The sequence below is a fragment of the Nannospalax galili genome, unplaced genomic scaffold (genome assembly GCF_000622305.1).
Source record: "Nannospalax galili isolate Female #2095 unplaced genomic scaffold, S.galili_v1.0 scaffold23, whole genome shotgun sequence".
Taxonomy (NCBI): Eukaryota; Metazoa; Chordata; class Mammalia; order Rodentia; family Spalacidae; genus Nannospalax; species Nannospalax galili.
Window position 1 is genome coordinate 1,931,767 of NW_008350771.1, and position 20,554 is coordinate 1,952,320.

At 48.9% G+C, this 20,554-nt stretch overlaps 2 protein-coding genes across 3 annotated transcripts in view; both read right to left on the reverse strand.

The window, feature by feature from the left end:
- Positions 1–801: 801 nt before the first annotated feature.
- Xkr8 (XK related 8) lies at positions 802–9,388 on the reverse strand. The gene is made up of 3 exons (XM_008847965.3): positions 8,980–9,388; positions 5,802–5,998; positions 802–2,256 (listed from the first exon to the last, which is right to left on the reverse strand). Exons 1-3 carry the CDS (start codon positions 9,270–9,272, stop codon positions 1,592–1,594), a joined length of 1,155 nt encoding a protein of 384 aa, XP_008846187.1. The 5' UTR covers positions 9,273–9,388; the 3' UTR covers positions 802–1,591.
- A 1,204-nt stretch (positions 9,389–10,592) lies between these two features.
- Smpdl3b (sphingomyelin phosphodiesterase acid like 3B) overlaps positions 10,593–20,554 on the reverse strand; it is a 35,516-nt gene continuing 25,554 nt past the window's right edge. The window contains exons 4-8 of one of the 2 annotated variants that reach the window (XM_008847974.3): positions 17,019–17,162; positions 15,926–16,098; positions 14,527–14,707; positions 14,313–14,446; positions 10,593–11,124 (exon numbers count right to left, since the gene is read on the reverse strand). In XM_008847974.3, the coding sequence (XP_008846196.1) occupies positions 10,687–11,124; positions 14,313–14,446; positions 14,527–14,707; positions 15,926–16,098; positions 17,019–17,162 (1,070 nt within the window). In that variant the 3' untranslated portion in view covers positions 10,593–10,686. The remainder of the gene's footprint in view (positions 11,125–14,312; positions 14,447–14,526; positions 14,708–15,925; positions 16,099–17,018; positions 17,163–20,554) is intronic. The other variant, XM_029570859.1, reaches the window with a different exon arrangement.

The window sequence follows — 20,554 nt, forward strand, 5'->3', positions numbered from 1 at the left end:
TGAAATCCTGTCTCAAAAAACCAAAAACAAACTTGGGAGGCAGAGGCAGGTGGATCTCTGTGAGTTCAAGGCCAACCTGATCTACATAGTTCCAGGACAGCTGGGGCTATAGGGAGACCCTGTCTCAAACCAAAAAAAAAAAAAAAAAAGTTAATGGGAATCTTCATGGAAAATTTCAAGAGGTTGTCACTGTAATCCTAAAAATGCTCAATTCTGGGGACTGGAGAGATGGCTCAGTGGTTAAGAACACTGGTTGTTCTTGTAGAAGACATGGGTTCGTATCCCAGCACCCACACGGCAGCTAACAACTGTCCATAACTCCAGTCCCAGGGGATCCAACAGCCTCTTCTGACCTCTGTGGACATTGCACGACACAGGTGCACTTACCTACATGCAGGCAATACACGCACATAGATTTTTTAATTTTTAAATGCTCAATTCTGTAAACTTGAAGAATATATGAAGTGGGACATGGTAGCACATGCCTTTAACTACATCACTTGAGAGGCAGTGGCACGCTAGTCTACATGTAACTCCTTTAAAAAATTTTTTTTTCCAAGCACCAAGTCCTAGCACTTGGGAGGCAGAGGCAGGCCAATCTCTTGAGTTCAAGGCCAGCCTAGTCTACATAGTTCCAGGCCAGCTGGAGCTACAGGGAGACCCTGTCACAAAAAGACCAAAAAAAAAAAAGTTGCACCTAAGTCAACTTCCAGGGCCTGTACCAATATGAAGGGCTCTCGGGCCCAGGTGGGGCCCTTCTATGATAGGAATAATAAATTACGTTTTAATGACACCGACCAGTTTGGAAGATTACACAAAGTTTTAATAATAACAATACTGTTAAAAGCACCACCTGTGTCCTCACTTGCAGCAACACATTTGCATACACTGTCATCCTTTCATGTAGACTCTGAGGTAAGGGGTACACTGGCCAAAATGAAAAATACTCAATGGATTGTGCAGGGCCTGGACCACAGGTCCATAAGGCACTTGGTTCAAAGGTGGCCTGCTGCACCAAGGCACTGAAGGGCTAGTAGAACCGCCCAAAGTCAGACATCGCTGGTCTCCAGTCTTTGAAGTAGGTAGGGGAAGATCTTCGGCTAGGGTGGCAGAGAATCTCAAGGTTAGAATGGTGCTCCCAGAACATAAAAGTGCTCTCGGTAAGCCGGGCGTGGTGGCTCACACCTTTAATCTCTGCACTTGGGAGGGAGAGCAGGCTGTGAGTTCAAGGCCAGCCTGGTCTACAGTTGGGGCTACAGGGAGACCCTGTCTCGACGAAAAAAAAAAAAAAAAGTGCTCTCAGTAAACGTTTGATGAATAAAGTAAATTAATGGGGTGGGGTAGGGAAGAATTCTAGAGAACATCCCCCAGAGGCCCAGAGCCTTCTGGAACAGGACTGTGAGAACCCAACAATGGGCAGCTCTGGGGGCAACAGCTCCACTAGCTGCAGAGGACGAGAAAAGGAGTCTTTTCCTCCAAAAATGGCTTATATATAATTGGCCCCCTTGGCCCTTCCACCTCCCTTACTATAACCAAGTTGGACCCTGCCTCAAAGGACCCCATTCACTTCTCCCTTCCCTGGCAAAGCAGCCTATCTGGCCTTGGAGAAAAAGTTCCGTGCCCACTGAGTAGCACGCTTGTTCGGAAACAGCTGACTGCATTCTGAAGGAAGGAAACTCCGAGCTCCATCCACATGATCAGGCTCCGGGCAGCTAGGGTGCAGCCAGTGGTAGTAGACCAGACGCAAAGCCAGACCCAGGAAGAAGCACACACCTCCTCCTATGATCAGCCACATCTGCAATGAGTCCCCATTGGGCAGCCAGGTACTATGTGTCACCCAGACAGTCACCAGCAGAACATTGTCACTTAAGATGAACATCAAGTGGATGGTGGCCCGGCCTCGGGTATGGCCATCAGACACGTTGAACCAGGAGAAATAGAGGGTGGTGGCCACCACAGCCCGGTACAGCCACTCAGAGCAGGGGTCTGGCATGAAGTCTGTGCCCTGAAGCCAGACCCAGAGCAGCAGCACCAGCCACAGGCCGAGGAAGTGCAGGGGCACATAGTGGGGGAAGAGAGCTGAGAACAGGGCAATGGCCAGGACGCGGGGCCCCAACAAGAGCAGGTTCCACAGGAAGTAGATGGCAGAGGAGCGCAGGCCCAGTTGGTGCTTAGAGGGAAGGCAGGTGCGCAAGGCGCGGTGGTAGTCCAGCAGGGCCCACGAGATGCCCAAGTAGGATGTTACGATCCCAACCCCTACCAAGAGCAAAAAGAAACAAGTGAGCCTTGTGGGCAGCCTGCCTGGCACCCCCCAGGGTTCACAGGAACCCTCTTAGCAACCCTGAGATAGGTCTTGGAACCCTCAAGTTGTTCAAGGGACAACTGCAGAGGGAGAACATTCAGTGAGTTCACACAGCCAAACAAGGACAGAGGGCTTTACTTACAAGCACTATCCTTGAATGATAGTCACTCAGCATTCAGCACCCCTGGACCTTAGCTGTGCGCTAAGGGTCTTCTAGAAAGACCCTTTCTTTCCCATTAGAGTCCAATCTCCAGGGTTCTAAAAGTTAGCAGTCCCAGCTCCCCCTTTTTCTGTGACAGAAAGGGATCCAGAAATCCCATGGAGGGGCAGCAGGTGGCCAGCTGCAGCTGTCCTCAGGACTGGGAGGAACTTCCTGCTGCAAGGTAGAAGGCTCCCTGCTCCTCTCCCCTCCCCACCCCTCTATGTGCAGCCTGGCCCATTGTCCTAACTGGCTAAGATGCAGAAGTTCATGATGAGGATCCTATCCTACCTCCACATCACCCACACCAGATCCTCCAAGGAAAGACAGAAGTGGCCTGGGTATACCTCTACAATGTGAATTCCCCTATCTCTCCTACCTCATTCATCCAACAGTTTACTAAAACCTACTATGTGCTCGGAATCTGTTCACAGCCTGGCATCAAATCTGTGGCTACCACCATCTCTAACTGACCCAGACCTACCCCTTGCCCTGCACACCCCAACTTGAATAACTGCTGGGGTTTCCCATCCTCACCCCACTCTGCTGCAAGGTATCCTGTAATAACCCACCCTCCTCACTAACGGCAGGGATTACCTGTTTGCTAATCTCTGAGCTCCTGGAGGAAGGATAGAAAGCAGATTCTGCTCACCTGGAGTGCCCAGCTAGACCAATATGTGGTACATAATAAATATTTGCTAAATAAAATGTTGAGAAAGGGACAGGAGAGATGGCTCAGAGGTCAAGAGCATTTGCCCCACATGGCAGCTAACGGGATCAAATGCTTTCTTCTTCCATAGGCAGTGCACGAATGTGATGCACCTAAAATAAATTTAATTATGTATCTTTTTTTTTTTTTTTTTTGAAACAGGGTTTCCCTGTAACACCAGCTGGTCTGGAGCTCACTATGTAGACCAGGCTGGTCTGCCTCCCAAGTGCTGGGATTAAAGGTGTGCATCACCATGCCTGACCAAAGAAAATTATAAATATGTTGAGAACAATCTCTGTCCTCATGCACAACCTAGCGTATAGACTGTCTCCACCTAGATTTAATGTCAAACACCACCCTCACATAAACATCATGTGCCTAGTGAATGTTGAACAACCAGGGCAAGTCACCTTTCGGCACCTATTTCCTCTTACGGAAATGGAGATGGGTTCTCCCAGGTCACACATACTATGAGTGACAACAGGGTGGGGACTGGGCTCCCTGCAAAACCATAGGATGTACAGCAGGGATCTTGAGGTATACTGAAGTGGGAGCTCTGAATCACATGTGGTAAGAGCCTTGCTTGGCCCCTGGCTGGTTCCTTGGCCTTAGGCAAGTCACTCTCCTACAAGGGGCCTCACTGTACAAACTTTTCCCAGGGTTTGCCTGCCAGCCTCTGCCACCTGCCTCTTCCGGTCATTCAGTCCACTTGTGTAACTATTTGTTTTACAGTCTATCATCCAAAGTGGGTGGAGGCTCTGTGAATCTTATTCACTGCTATGTCTCCAGCACAGTAACAGACAAAAAAGAAACTCAATAAAAGCTTTGTGTATGGGCTGGGCAGGCATGGCATTAGTCCTAGCACTCAGTAGGCAGAGGCAGGCAGATCTCTGTGAATTCAAGGACAGTGTGAGTTCCAGGCAAGCCAGGGCTACAAAGTGAAACTCTGCCTCATTAAAACAAAAACAAAAACAAAACAAAAAAAGCTTCATGTTTTAAAGGTGCTCAATAAATCATCTATTAACTAACAAGTCTTTGTTCATTACCATGAACATAGTAAAAGTTAGGGCCAGCAAGATGGCTCAGTGGGTAAAGGTACTTGCTATAATGCCTGATGACCTGAATTCAATTCCAGAGCCCCAAATGGTAGGAGAGAACTTACTCCCACAAGTTGTCCTCTGACTGTTACACACATGCCATGACACGTATGTCATGGCACACATGTGTGCACACACAAACATAATTTTTTTTAAATGTAAATGGTGAGCTGGGTGTAGTGGTGCAGGCCTTTAATCCCAGCACTTGGGAGACAGAGGCTGGTGGATTTCTGTGAGACTGAGGCCAGCCTGATCTACATAGTGAGTTCCAGGCCAGCTGGGGCTACAGGGAGACCCTGTCTCAAAAAGACCAAAAGAAAAAAAAAATGTAAATGGTAAAAATTCTAATTAGTATTTATTGCCAGCATGGTGGTTCATACCTGTAATTCCAACACTTGAAAGGCAGACACAAGAGCACCCTGCAAGTTAAAGGCCAGACTAGGTCTACATATCAAGTTACAAGCCTGCCAGTCAAGCCTACAGTAACATACACATAGCTCAGTTGGTAAAGTGCTTACCACTCAAATATAAAGACCTTAGTTTGGATCCCCAGCACCCATGTAAAAATCTGGGTGTAGTAGAATGTGCCTGCAATCCCAGTCCTGAGGAGATGGAGACAGGAGGGTCCCTGGGGTTTGCTGGCCAGTCTAGTAAAATCAGTGGGCTCCAGGTTCACCTAAAGACTCTTGTCTCAAAAAATAAGCAGGGGCTGGAGGGATAGCTCAGGGGTTGAGAGCCCTTGTTCCTCTTGAAGAGGAAGGACCCAGGTTCAATTCCCAGCACCTACATGGCAGCTAACAACCATTCATATCTGCAGCTCCTGGTGATCTAACACCCTCTTCTGGCCTCTGCAGGCAATGCATTCATGGGTACACTTACACACATGTAGGCAAAACACTCATATACATAAAATAAAAGTAAGCCGGGCATGGTAGTGCTAGCCTTTAATCCCAGCACTCAGGAGGCAGAGGCAGGAGGATCTCTGTGAGATCAAGGCCAGCCTGGTCTACATAGTAAGTTCCAGGTCGGCTGGGACTGCAGGGAAATCCTGTCTCAAAAAGACAAAAAAAATAAATTTTTTTAAATTTTTTTAAGATGGAGAGCCCCTGAGGAAGACACTCAACACTGACCCTGGCCTCCACATGCACACACATGCATTTGCAAACATGCACAAAAACATGTACACAGGCATGCACACACACACACACACACACACACACACACACAACAATTAAGATTTATTATGTACCAGCGCTGGGCTTTTTAAGCAACACCCCATTCCATCTTCTCATCCTATGAGGTAGGAACATTTATTATGCCTGTGTTTCAGATGAGAACAAACTGACGGGTTGAGTCACTTTTCTAAGCTTTGAATCCAGATCCACTGCCTAAAGCTCCAGACTCCTGTCTGCCTATCAGCCTTTTTAGAAGTGTGAAAAACGCTGCTAACTTTGGAGGGCTATCAAAGGGGGTGGCCACTGGTCCAGAACTCACACTGGTAGTACTGAGCCCGGCCACTCTGCAGCACGATGGCCAGCACCAGCGTGAGCTGTGGCGTCGTCTCCAGGAAGGTCTCGAAGAGCCGAAGCATGCTGATATCCATGGACAGGAAGTTGGAATAGTCCAAGTCAAACTCGGAGGGCGCCTCCTGCTGCCACAGGGACAAACCCTGTTGCAGCCCGTGCATGCACCTAGGGAGTTCAAACAGACATCCAGTGGACCAGGTCAGGGTTCTGTGAAGGCCCCCATCTCCTACCCACCAGGTTCTGGCAGGCAGGTTCCAATCCTAGCTTGTCACTTAAATGCTATAGAACCAGGGTTAGAAAGATGGCTCAGTGGTTAAGAGTACTGGCTGTTCTTGCATAAGACCTGGATTTGATTCCCAGCATCTAGATGGTGGCTAACAACCATAACTCCAATTCCAGGGAATTCAACTCAGTCTTCTAACAGCATTGCATGACACAGGTGCACTTACATACATGCAGGCAATACACTCATACACATAAAATAAAAATAAATTTAAAAGATGATATGGAACCTTGGGCAAGTCATTTAACCTCTCCACTCCTCCCAAGAGCCCCACTTTTGAGATGGGGAAATGGTATTAAGAAGCAAATAAGGGCAGGGCAAGGTGGGGCATAAATTTAATCCCAGCACTCAGGAGGTACAGGCAGGTAGATCGAGGCCATCTGGTCTACATACCGAGTTCTGGGTCAGCTGGCACTAAAGGGAGACCCTGTCTCAAAAACAAAAAATAAAAGAAGCAAATAAGGGCCTGGAGAGATGGTTCAGTGGCTAAGAGCTCATACTGCTGTTGCAGAAGACCAGAGTTCAGTTCCCAGCACCCACAAGGCGGCTAACTCCGCAACTCCAGTTCCAGGGGATCCAACACCCTCTGTTGACCTCCACAGGCATTACGCAACACAGGTGCACTTATACACAGGCAGGCAATACATTCATACACGTAAAATAAAAACCCTTTTTTTTTTTTTACTTTTTGAGACAGGGTCTCCCTGTAGCCCCAGCTGTCCTAGAACTCACTATGTAGACCAGGCTGACCTTGAACTCACAGAGATCCTCCTGCCTCTGCCTCCTGAGTGCTGGGATTAAAGGCGTGCTCCACCATGGCTGGAAAAAAAAATACTTTTTAAGGAAGAAAAAAGTAGGGGCTGCAGAGATGGCTCAGCAGTTAAGAATTCTTGCAGAAGACCCGGGTTTGAATACCAACACCCACATGGCAGCTAACAACTGTCCATAACTCCATTTCCAGCGGATCCGACAGCCTCTTCTGACCTCCGAGGGCATTGCATGACATTGCACTTACCTACATGCAGGCAATACATGTATACACATAAAATTAATTAATTTTAAAAAAAGAAACAAGTAAATGGGAAGGATCAGGATTAAATTCGACACTGAATTTGAAAGGCATGATATACAGTTGTTCACGGTAGCAGTTCCAGGGTTCCATATACCTAAGAATCTGCCATGCACAAAGACCTTCTGAGCACAGGCAAATCAGACTCACACCCACTTTAAATTTTGTGGTGCTGAAGACTGAACCCAGGGCCTGCACATGCTAAGGAAGTACTCTACCACAAGCCAAGGTCAGACTGTGCTCTGGGAAGGGCAAGTTCTCCACAGAGAAGAGAAAGGGTCAGAGAGGTCACGGCAGAAGAAGGTGTGCATTTAAAGGGGCTGCTGAACAGCTCAGGAAGAGGGGGCATGAGTCTACCCCAGGTAGTGGGAATGGAGATCCAGAGGCTGGGACAGACCTGAGAAAGCCACTGGCATGAGGCAGGGAGCGGAGGCGCTGCCAAGGTCTCCCCATCCAAAGATGATCTCACGAGGCTTCTAGGAGTGGAGCCCATTCCCTTGCTTCCCATCTATTCATCACGCATTGACCATCATCACTTCCTTGAGTGGCCCTCATAACCCATTGAGAAACAACCATACAGGGTCCTCTTGTCTTGAAGTCTCCCAATGGGGGCTCCTACCTCAGCCTTGTCACAGGCAAGAACAGAAACTGTCTTCAAACCCAAAGTTCAGCAGAAACAGAAGATGCATCAACTAGGGAAAAAAATTCTTAAAGGCACACGAGGTAGTCAATAAACTCAGGGCCCACAGACCTGAGTAACTGTGCCCTTCATACTGGCATTGGCTTTACGATGGTTATACAACCCCTCAGGCAAAATGGATCATTCAAAGTGCAGGTTTGCCAAGGCAAGATCTCAGAAGAATTTTCTTTTTTTCTTTTTTTGGTCTTTTTGAGACAGGGTCTCCCTGTAGCCCCAGCTGTCCTGGAACTCACTATGTGGACCAGGCTGGCCTTGAACTCACAGAGATCCACCCGCCTCTGCCTCGAGTGCTGGGATTAAAGGCATGCACCACCATGCCCCGTGATCTCAGAATTTAAAAGTGGGCTCCATAGCAGAATCTGGATCCAGCCAGCCCAACCTAGCCCAGCCCAGCCCAGCCTACATAATGATGCTTTGCCTTCATCCTGTGACCCTAACCCCTTGGTTTTAGTTTCTCCCACCTCCAGTCCCTACCAATTCAGAAAAGGAGCACAGTCCACATACATTTTCCAAGACCCAGTCAGTGCTCAGCCCTGGCTGACTCCAGGGACATTGATGAGTCGGATCCCATCTCTGTCCTCCTTCTCTTGCTCAGTCCAGGGAGGGGAAGCAAATGTCCAAAGGGAGGGGGAAAAAAAAAAACTGAGAAAGAGGGAAGGAGCACTGTCCTGGGAGTCAAGGCTGCTGTCACTCACAGGTGGCCGAGGTAATCATGAAGCTAGCTGGGCCACAACAATTAGTCATTTGCCTTTAATCCACTCAGAACACCAATATCAACAGTTGCCTTTCACGGCAGTGCCCAAGGTCCGACTCACGATAAAAGGACAAGTCCATGTTGAACAGACAAGCCAGGGCTTTGCCAGGGACGTCCACTGTGGCTCACTTCTGGCTTTCCCCCTTGCCCTTTGGATGTGACTCTGCCACTGTTTTATACAGAAATCAGCGCAGAGAAATGCAGAAAGGTCACCTAAGTCCCTGAACCCCTTCTTTCTTCCCTGCGCCTCAGTGTCTTCACCTGTGCCCAGAGTAGGGCTAGACTCGCTCAGAGGACTGGGTGCCCGGGGTCCCCTTTCCTCCAAGAACTGGGCGCTCACCTGTACAGGTAGCCGAGCTGCAGCAGGTGCAACAGCGCTAGGTAGCGGCTGGAAGACTGCGACCCGTGCAGCTCGGCGTGGTCGGCGCGCAGCCAGACCCAGCTGAAGATCTGTAACGCCACCGAAGCGAGGCCCAGCAGCGCCAGTACCAGCGCGGCCCACAGGTAACGGCCACTGAGCACATACTGGCCTACGGTCCACAGATCCGCAACCAGGTCCAGCAGGAAAGCGACGGTGCCCACAACGCCCAGGACCAGGTCCCGAAGGAGAGCGGCGCGGGGCGACAGCGGCATGACCCTCCACGCCGGACTTCCAGCCCGCCACCTGCCCTCGGGGCAGCCGGGGTGGCTGGGGTAGGAAGAAGGCGGGAGCCGCCCTCGGGGCCGCCCGGACTACAGGGCGGGACTTCCACCTCCCGCCCTGTCCGGGGAGGAGCCAGGCTGCGCACGCCCGCACAGTGAGCTCGGCCCGCACGCCGCACAGGCCCCGCCCCCATGCGGACCCCGCCCCGACCCCAAGGCCACGCCCCCGAGAAGACACTGGCCAAGCCCGCCGCCTAGACCCCAAACCTCAGGCCCTCCCCGCAAGGCCCCGCCCCTCCCTGACCCCGCCCCGATAGGCCCCGCCCCCGGGCCCACCCACTGCCCGGCCCCTTTCCGAACCAGACCTCGCCCCTCCCCTGGGTCCGCCCTGGGTCCTCCCAGGGCCCCGCCCCCTGGCCTGACCTGACCGGGCCTTGACCAAACAGACACCCGAACAGGCCTGGGGAGCCCCAGACCCACCACACACAGACTATGATTTGACACCTGAAGGCCCTGGAGGTGGCAGCTGTGATCTCTCTTCTGCTCGGCTACAAAAACCAAACCCAGGTCTTGCAGAAAAACCGGTTCAATTCCCAGCACAGACATGATGGCTAACAACCGTCCATAACTCCACTTTCAGGGGATCTGACAGCCCTCTTCCTATGTCTGTGGGTACTGCACGACACAGGTGCACTTACACACATGGAGGCAATACACACATAAAATAAAAATACATAAAATAAGCCGGGCGTGGTGGCACACACCTTTAATCCCAGCACTCCGGAGGCAGAGGCAGGTGGATCTCTGTGAGTTCAAGGCCAGCCTGGTCTACATAGTACATTCCAGGACAGCTGAGGCTACAGGGAGACCCTGTCTCAAGACCAAAAAAAAGTCAAAAAATATACATATATTTTAAAAACCAAACAAGAAAACTTTGTTGTTTCTTTGATTTTTGAGACAAGGTCTTACCTTGTAGCCCTGACTAGCCTGGACTTGCTGTATAGACCAAGTTGGCCTCCAACTCACAGAGATTGGCCTGCCTCTGCCGATGCTGGGATTAAAGGCCTTCAGGGGAAAGCTTTTTAAAAGGTACATTCTGATGGGATTTTGAAAACCATGTGGGTGCCCAGTTCAGGACCCTAAGAGGGAGTAAATACACCAAAAGCACTGGATCAACTGGGGCCACCTTCCTGGGGACTACAGTGATCCAAGTGGGAGTAAGTTCGAGTTGTGGCTACCAAGGAAAACAATGCACAGAGTAAGATGTACCCGGTCTTTGTTTTAGCTCATGATGCATGAAAAGAGAAGGAAATGAGCTTCCGGAAGGATCTCTGGTGCTTGGTGTCCTGGCTCCAATATCCCATCCCAGTTTACTCCCCTCAGACAGGGGAGATGGTTCAGTTTTTCATGGGTGATGCTGCCCCATTTTACCAGGAGAAATATGAATCCAGAAAGAGGGACAGTCTGGCAGCACCGAGGGTGATAGCCCCACCAACAGGTACAGGCTTAGCACAGTCAGCAGTAGCTGGAGACCAGGCACAAGCCTGGTGCCAAGGCCATGCAGGCAGGCAGCATAAGTGTTGAAAGCCACATGTTGCATGGCACACACATGTTCCTTGCGGCAGGTGTCCCTACAGGCCGACTCGTCATACCCGACTGAGTTATAGATGTAGTAGCGTTGCAGCATGTGATGGTCACTAGAGATGCGGGTAAGTGCTGTGTGCATGGAGCTGGTGCCTGCATCCTGCACCTGGTAGGCCTTGGTCAGGCGGTATTCTAGTTCCCAGTGAGGTGTCTCCTGCGCATTTGCCTGGCTCAAGTTCAAGAAATAGGTCACCATGTCCTGGACAGGAAACATAAGATATGTCCGTGATGAGCAGCTGTCTCATTCCACCCCCAATCCTGCACCTTGACTTTGTCCCAGGTCTCTTTATAGGGATAATCGTGGCTGTTATTCATCACTGAGCATCCAGCTACCCACCTACCCGGTATGCCTGTGCTTGGATCTGATGAGGTAACTACACTTCTGACTCCCATTTTCCTGATAGGGCTACGGAGGCCTAAAGAGGTGGTTATGGTTTGAATGTGAGGTGTCTCCTGAAGGCTCATGTTTTGAATGTTTGCTCCCCAGCTGGTAGCACTATTTTGGGAGGTTGTGGAACCTTTAGGAAGTGGGTCCTAGCTGGCAGACAGAGGTCACTAGGGGTCAGCCTTTGAAGCTGATTCTGGCTCCGTTACTACTTCCTGGTCAACAGTGATACGAGCCTTGGACACATGACACATGCTCCCACCACCATTAATTCTGCCATGCCTTCCCCATCAGATGGACCAAAACCCTCTGAAACCATGATGTGTATTGTGGTCACAGTATTGCAAAAGTAGTTAACATACAGGTTATTCTCACCAAGTTAGGATCCTACAGGCACTCAGTGGCAGAGGTGGGCTTGGAACACAAGTTGCTTACCCTGCAACCAGATTTCCTGCCCCACCAAGCTGTCAGGTACAAACTCTTCACAGAAGCTCTGATGCTTGTGAATCTTCAGAGTGGGGTTAATCATGGAGGTGTGCCTGGCTAGCAGGTTATAGAACTGTGGTTGACAAGGGTTTAAGACTCAAACAAGATTCCTAGAACTTAGAGGTACCTTCAGGACTAGAACCTGAAGGGTTTGTTGATCCAACACTTTCCAGTTAAATGTGTGGTCCCTAAAGACAGGATAACAGGAGTTATCATGAGGGCTGGAGAGATGGTTCAGCAGTTAAGACCATTGGCTGTTCTTGCAGAGGACCTGGGTTCAATTCCCAGAACCCACATGTTCCAAGGTATTCAATGCCTTCTTCTGACCTCTGCGGACACTGCCCAACATGGGTGCACTTACACACATGCAGGCAATATACTCATACACATAAAAATAATAAATAAGCCAGGCATGGTAGTGCATGCCTTTAATCCCAGCACTTAGGAGGCATAGTCAGGTGGATCTTTGTGAGGCCAGCCTGGTCTACATAATGAGTTCCAGGACAGCTGGGGCTATAAGGAGACCCTGTCTCAAAAAAGACAATAAATAAATAAATATATATAAATTTTTTTCAAGAAAAGAGGACTTTCCATGAATGGATAGGAACCTTGGGTGCTGGACACATCAAATTACTGCACTACACCCTCTCTGTCCCATTACTTCCAATGTATAGATGAAGCAACAGAATGGCCATGCAGACAAAAGGGCACACTCTTAAAAATCCTCAGACCTAGGGTTGGTGAGATGGCTTAGTGGGTAAAAATACTTGCCACCGAAGCCTGACTACCTGAGTTTGATTCCTGGAATCCACATGGTGGAAGGAGAGAAAATGACTTCTGCAAGTTGTCCTCTGACATCTGCACATGTGTGCATACACACACACACACACACACACACACACACACACACACACACACAAATTCTCAGACCTAGCAAGGCATAGTGACTCAGCTGTAATCCCAGCACTTGGGAGTCAGACAGAAGAATTGGATCAAGGAAATCCTGGCTACTCCACCTCTAAAATACCCTCAAAACCCGATACTTCTCACCACTCTGGTCAGCGTCACCATCATCCGGCTACTCGTTTTTTAGTCACCTTCTTACTGTGTCTGCCGGTGCTCTTGGCCCCAGCAGCCTGTTCTTTGATCGGCAGTCATGGTGATTTTGAAAAACTGTAAGTCAGAAGAGCTCACACCTCTGTCCCAAGCCCTCCAGATCCAGATCAATGACCTACATGCTCTGACCTCATTCCTCCCACTCTCCACTTGTGCCTTGTTCTGTGGTCGCCCACCTCCTTGCTCTTCCCCTAACACCTTCCCACCCCAGGGCCTTAGACTTTCTGTCCCTCCCTGCATCTTCCCCAGATGCCCAGCTGGCTCACTCAGTTTACACAGAACCCAAATGTCTCCTTACCTGTGACACTCTCCCTGTCCCATCTATGTTACACAGACCACATACCCCAAACTCATCCCTACCTTCACCTTTTCTTTCCTTCCCTCTTTTCCTCCCTCCCCTGCCACACTCTTAATGTTGGAAATCAAACCTAGTGCCTCCTCCAGCTAGACAAGCACTTTACCACCAAGCCATAGCCTCAGCCCCACCCTACCTCACCCCACCTCCACGCTTTTGTGAGACAGGCTCTTGCTAAATTACTCAGTCTGACTTTGAACTCACTATGTAGTCCAGGCTGGCTTTGAATTGAACACATAATCAACCCTCATGCCTCAGCCTCCTAAGTAGCTAAGATTACAGTTTTGTATCACCTATATGTTAGGTCCAGAAGACCAGTTACTTTGTCGGTCAATTAAGTATTTTCTGGGACTTAAACAGGGTCTGATATATGCAGATGCTTAGTAAGTTGTTTTGTTGAGACAGGTCTCACATTGGCTGATCTGGAACTTGCTATGTAGGCCAGGCTGGCCTCCAACTCAGAGATCTACCTGCCTCTTCCTCCAGGGTGCTGGGATTAAAGGCCTGCATCACCATGCCTGGCTGCTTAATACATTTTGTTGAACAAATTAAGGAATAGTCTGTCATTTCAATAATCCTAGCACATCCTAGGAGATTAATTGCTCACTGAGTTAGGGGCTGGTTGGTGTATGAAAAGAGGTCACAATGGGCTTGAAGTCAGACTATAAGATGCCTTCAATACCAGCCTAAGGGAAGGCAACTTTATCTTGAGGGCACTGGAGAGACATTGAAGGTTTGTGAGCAGGAGAGAAGGAAGATGAAGACAGCGCTTTAGAAAGACAGATCCTTTTGGACATGGAGATGCGTGTAACAGGAGCAGGGCTGGTGTCAGGGAGACCAGCTAGGAGGTGGTGACAGTGAACCAGGGCCTGGGAAAACTGGGGAGGAAGAATTGACCTGATTTGGTGGCAGGTTCTAAACCTGACCTTCCTGAGGCTCAGTGGTCAGTAACAGGTGGGTTAGGGAAGTCACACTAAGGGTTAGGGAAGGTGGTGAGATGTTTAGATTCCCCCACTCCTGGCCCCAGAAAACTCAGGCTCCTGACCTGCAGATTCAGCGTAACTTGGTTGTACTCAAAAACTCGGATGCCTGGATTATTGGCTCCATTCACCACTCCAGGCAGTGTGGTCTTCCAAGGGGAGACCCCAGGTGTGAGGAACATGACGCTTATGGGGACACCTTTAGGGAGAGAGACAGCATGCTGAGGGGGGCCAAGGAAAGAAGTTGGTGGGCTGCCAGTTACCCTCCAGGGAAAGTACCTGCATTGTCATAGAACATCCGGAAGCTGTCAGTATGATGGTGCCCAAAGAACTGTCCAGCTATGACTTGATGGTGCTTCTGGACCACCTTCAAGTACTCTTCATTAAAGCCCTCCCGAAACCATGCCTTGTTCTGTGTCTTCTCAAAGAACCCTGGGGGCACGTGACCAATAATGTACACCTGTGAGAAAGAGGTGCCAGGACTCAGAGATGCTCTCCGAAGCTCTCCTTTCTGCCTTCCAAAACCTGCCGTGTCCTCTGAGGAAGGTGGGCAGGCTCAAGTGCATCTCCTCTCTCAGAACCTAGCTCCAAAGCACCTCTTCCATGAATCCTTCTTGATCCTTCTTGAGTAGAGAAGAGTAGGATGGGGGCAGGATTAAGACATGAACCTTAGGGGCTGGAGAGATGGTTCAGCAGTTAAGAGTGCTGACTGCTCTTGCAGAGGACCTGGGTTCGATTCCCAGCACCCACATGGCGGCTATGAACCGTCCTTAACTCCAGTTCCAGGGGACTCCGAAGCCTTCTTCTGACCTCCAAGGCATTACCTAACATGGGTGCACTCACATACATGCAGGCAATACACTCATACACATAAAATAAAAATAATAAATATTTTTTAAAAAAAGAAAGACATGAACCTTAGAGTTAAACTGCAGAGTGGACACAAGCTGCATGTCACCTCTCTGAGCTTAAAATTTCTTTTTTTAATATGTTTTATTTTTATTTTTATATGTATGAGTGTTTGCCTGCATGTGTGTAAGTGCACCCATGTCAGGCAGTGCACACAGAGGACAGAGGGGGCATTCAATCCCCTGGAACTACAGCTTCAGACAGTTGTTAGCAGCCATATGGGTGCTGGGATTCAAATCCAGGTCTTCTGCAAGAGCAACCAGTGCTCTCAACTGCTGAGCCATCTCTCTAACACCGAATCAACTTTCTTATCTGGAAGAGCATCTACCTGGAGGAGATTACAAAGAAATGAGGCGATCCATCTAAAGCCTTAAGCAGTGCATGGATTCAGATATCAGTCCCTGAGTAGATATTGGCCCAGCAGACCACCTAGGGCACTCTGTTGAGGTCTAGCATGCCGTGTGTTACTGCTGTGGGTGTGACAGCAGTGGAGAGAGCTCTGAACTTGGAGCATGGAGACTGGGGTTCTAGTTTTGGCTCCATCACTTATGGTATGATGGGACAGACTATCACCACTCCTCAGTGTCCCTGTGTGCAGTGGGCTCTAGGTCCCCAGCTCACAGGGCTGTTTTGACCCCTCCTGGCCACAGGGCTAATGCAAGACCTTCTGGAATGTGAGCATCCTGGGTAGGTGGGTGAGTCTGTGCCCAGTGGGAAACTTATTTCAGGAAGTAACCCCAGGGGTGGCAGAAAAAGCAGGCACACTTACCATCTCCCGGTCTCTGGATGCATTGCTCAGCACATCTTCCAGCCAATGGAACTGCCCGCCAGGGTCCACCATGCCAGCTGTCTGCTCGTTGTTGCTGTAGTACAGATTGGTGTTGAGGACCACAACTCGCCCTGCTCTTCTGGGACCCGGCAGCTTCTCGGAATAGAAGGCACCTAGGATGTTACAGCCAGGGATGACCTGAAGGCAGGGACCTCGGCCACCCTGAGCCTCATTTTCTGATCTCTTTCCCTTGCATCCTCGCTCCCCATCTTTCCCATAGGAGGGGCATCAAGAGGTAAGAGCAAAGGTTCTGGAGTTGAGTTCTAGTCCTGGCTCTATCACTCATTAGCTGTGCAAATTAGGAAAGTTACTTTACCTGTTGATGCTCAGTATTCCTCATCTGTATAATGGAATAACAAAGATACATTTTTTCTATCCAGATCTGCTGTGGCCCCTCTTCCACTCAGCTCTCTGACCTAGGAGCTGGCCTATTTAGACTAAATAAATGGACTTCTTCTGTGCCATGGGCTTGGGATTGACCAATGCAGAGTCCCAGCAGCAGGAGACCAGGGACACTTTGAGCTGGTTATGCCTCTGGACCAGTCATTCTCTACTGAGAGGTGTTGGGAATGTTCAGAGACACTTTGGGGCTGAAGCTGTCACTGGCTTCTAGTAGACAGAGGCCAGAGACACTGCTAAGCATCCTACAACATGCAAACAGTTCTGCCCAAGAAGGAACTATCCAGCCCATGATGCCAGTGGTTGCCCAGGTTCAAGTCAGTTTAAGCTGGTTTCCCACTCCTACATTACTAGAAAGGTCTAACACCATGCTGAGGATGATGGCTGTCACACAGGAAATGCTCACTGAATACTGACTTAGGATCATCATTACTGCTCTGGGGTTAAGTACACAGGCTTTGACGTCTGTCCTAGATTCTGTTCTCAAGTCTGACCCTGTCTCTCAGTCTCCCAATCTGTAAAATGGGGATAAAAGTCAGTATCTATTTCAGGGTTTGTTGTGAAGATGAAATCAGATCAGACCCTACCTGGCATACTGTACATGCTCCTGATAGTAACAAGTGGCATTTAATACCTTTCTTGAAGAGAGCAAAGGACTCGTTACTAAGCCAGGGTCTCCATAGTTCTGCAACTCGATTGTAGATGTTATGGCTCTGTGCTGGGAACTGGTTTTTAGGGTGAAAATCATGATTTCCCAAAGCAGCATAGACTTTAGTATCTAAGAGGAAAAGAAGAAATCTTAAGAAATCTCAAAAGCACTCAGTGGAGTTCGTCCTTTTCAGCCAGCCACTGGTCATCAGAGCTAATGGGGAAGATCGATAACACAGATGAGGAAATACACAGATAGGCAGAAAACCGCATTTGATAGAATCTAGCTGAGTTTCACTCAGGCCTGGGAAGGAAGAGCAGTGAGCTGCTGGATCCCCGCTCCTAACCCTGTTCCCAGCAAAGGATGTCCTAGTTAGGAAGGAGGCCCCTTGCATGGAAAGGGGAACATTAGGGGCTCTAAACAACACATTACTGTTACCAGCTGGTGTGTCCTTGTCAATTACAGGCCATCTTGTGTTGGAGAGGAGGGGTGGCTCACCTCAAGAAGTCTTAGGGTTTTCCCTCATTCATGTAGTCAACAAATACTTTATCGAACAACTACTTGGAGCTGAGAACCCAGAATCCTTGTAATAAGTATAGTAGACATGAAGTAATTAGAGGTGTGGGGGCCACTTGCTGTGGGAGGGCTAGCAGAGGCTGGGAGTAGGGATCAGGGGAAGCCTCCTTTAGGAATGAGTCCAAGAGGTTTAGTGGAGCCTAGCAGACTGCCTCTTTATGGAAGGCCTTGTGCTTACTTTTTATTGTTGTTGGTTCTGGTAGTGGTGGTGGGTTTTGTTTCTTTGTTTTAACTTATTTATTTTAATTTTATGTGCATAAGTGTTTTGCCTGCCTGTATGTAAGTGCACCACATGTGTGCAATGCCCAAGGAGGCCAGAAGAGGGCATCGGATCTCCTGGAACTGGAGTTAAGGATAGTTAGCCACTGCATGGGTGCTGGGAACTGAACCAGGGTCCTCCACAAGAGCAGCAATTGCTCTTAACCATTGAGCCATTTCTCCAGCCCCTTGGTTTGGTTTTTGAGACAGGGTCTCACTATGTAACTAAGGCTGACCTTGAATTCCAGAACCTCCTGCCACCAGAGTACTAGAATTTCAAACCAGCGCCAACACATCCAGCTAATTTCTGGTTTTATTTTAGGCTCTGTGCCTGGCATACAGTATGTGCTTAATAATATTTAACAATGAACAACAACAAAATCTTGTTAAGAGGGGCTGGAGAGATGGCTATGGGTTAAGAGCACTGGCTGCTCTGGCATAGGACCAGGGATTGGTTCCCAGCACAGACATGGTGGCTTCATTTGCAGGGGATCTGATGACCTCTTCTGACCTCCATGGGCACCAGGCATGTAAGCAGGCAAAACTCTTATATACATTAATTTTAAAATATCTTTAAAAAAATCTTGCTAGGGAAGAAAGGAAAAGAAGAAAAGAGAAGAAAGAAAAGAAAGGAAAAGAAAAAGGAAAGAAAGCTCAGTGTGGTGCTGCATGTCTTTGATTGTAGCAGTTAGGAGGCAAAGGCCAGTGGATCTCTGTGAAATTGGAGGCCAGCCTGGTCTCCATAGTGAGTTCCAGACCAGCTGGGGCTACAGGAACCTCCCCCCAGTCTCAAAAAAATCAAAACAAGCAAACAAACAAAAGAGTTGGGCCACTGATAAACCTCTCCCCATATACTGTAAAGAAAATTCCCAGCAAGAGTTCACATTCCATCAGCTTTTCACATGCCATGAGCTGTGCTATGCTGCTACTGAATTTTTCCTAGACTTTCCCGCCTTTCACACTTTGCTCCTTGGACATATTTGGCAATAGCTTTGTAAGTGATGTGGCCGTAATTACCTACAATAATGAAAACTACCGGAATTTTTTAATTTTTCAATTTCTCCTTAGGCATAGTCTTTTTTCCCAAGGCAGATCACTCTGTGTGCACATGTGAAAAAGACAACTACCATGTTAATAAAATATTTTCTTAAATTTTTATGTGTGTGTGTGTGCAAGCACATGATTCAGAGTGAGATCTCTCCTACCATGTGGGTTCCAAGGATCAAACTCAGGTGGTCAGGCTTGGTAACAAGTTCTTTGGTAACCCACTGAACCATCTTGCTGGCCCGCTGGAGAGATGGCTCAGTGGTTAAGAGCACTGACTGCTCTTGCAGAAGACCCAGGTTCGATTCCCAGAACCCACATGGCGACTACAAACCGTCCTTAACTCCAGTTCCAGGGGAATCCAAAGCCTTGTTCTGAGCTCCGCAGCATTGCACGACATGGGTGCACTCACATACATGTAGGCAATACACTCATACACATAAAATAAAAAAATAATGGGGTTGGGGATTTAGCTCAGTGGTAGAGCACTTGCCTAGCAAGCGCAAGGGGTGATAGTGAGTGGAATCATTCCCACTTCCATCCCTTGATTCCTGGACCCATGAATCCTGGCTATAGGAGAAACTGTACCATATATTGGACACTGATTCAAAGCATACACTGCCTTCTGGAGGACCCTGCCCCAGACCTCCAGGTTATTGCCACCTAATTGGCACTGTAACTGTGTCTTTAAGAGACCATTCCATCGTTCTATCAAGCCAGCTGCTTCAGGATGGTGGGGAACATGGTAAGACCAATGGATTCCATGACCATGGGCCCACTGCCGCACTTCTTTGGCTGTGAAGTGAGTTCCCTGGTCAGAAGCGATGCTGTGCGGAATACCATGACGGTGGATAAGGCATTCTTTAAGTCCCTGGATAGTAGTTTTGGCAGAAGCATTACATGCAGGAAAGGCAAATCCATAACCAGAAAAAGTGTCTATTCCTGTAAGGACAAAACGCTGTCCCCTCCAAGATGGAAGTGGTCCAATGTAGTCAACCTGCCACCATGTTGCAGGCTGGTCACCACGGGGAACAGTGCCATATCGGGGGCTCAGTGTTGGTCTCTGCTGTTGGCAGATCTGGCACTCAGCAGCAGCTGTAGCCAGGTCAGCTTTCGTGAGTGGGAGTCCATGCTGTCGAGCCCATGCATAACCTCCATCTCTGCCACCATGGCCACTTTGTTCATGGGCCCATTGAGCAATGACAGGAACAGCTGAAGAAAGAGGCTGACAGGGGTCATCCAATCTACTTGATTACTGAACTCATCTTCTGCTGAAGCCACTTTTTGATGAGCATTTACATGAGACACAAGTATGAGAACCAAGTTATGGCACAGTGCTGGAGAGTTAATATATCCTTCAGGCAGGACAGTAAAGGTATACTGTTGGCCTTGCCAGCTGAAAGCAAATTGCTTCTGGTGGTCTTTATGAACTGGTATCGAGAAGAAAGCATTTGCCAAATCAATAGCTGCATACCAGGTACCAGGAGACATATTAATCTGCTCAAGTAAGGAAACCACATCTGGTACAGCAGCTGCAAATGGAGTCACTACTTGATTAAGTTTTTGATAGTCAACTGTCATTCTCCACGATCCATCTGTCTTCTGCACAGGCCAAATAGGAGAGTTAAAGGGAGATGTGGTGG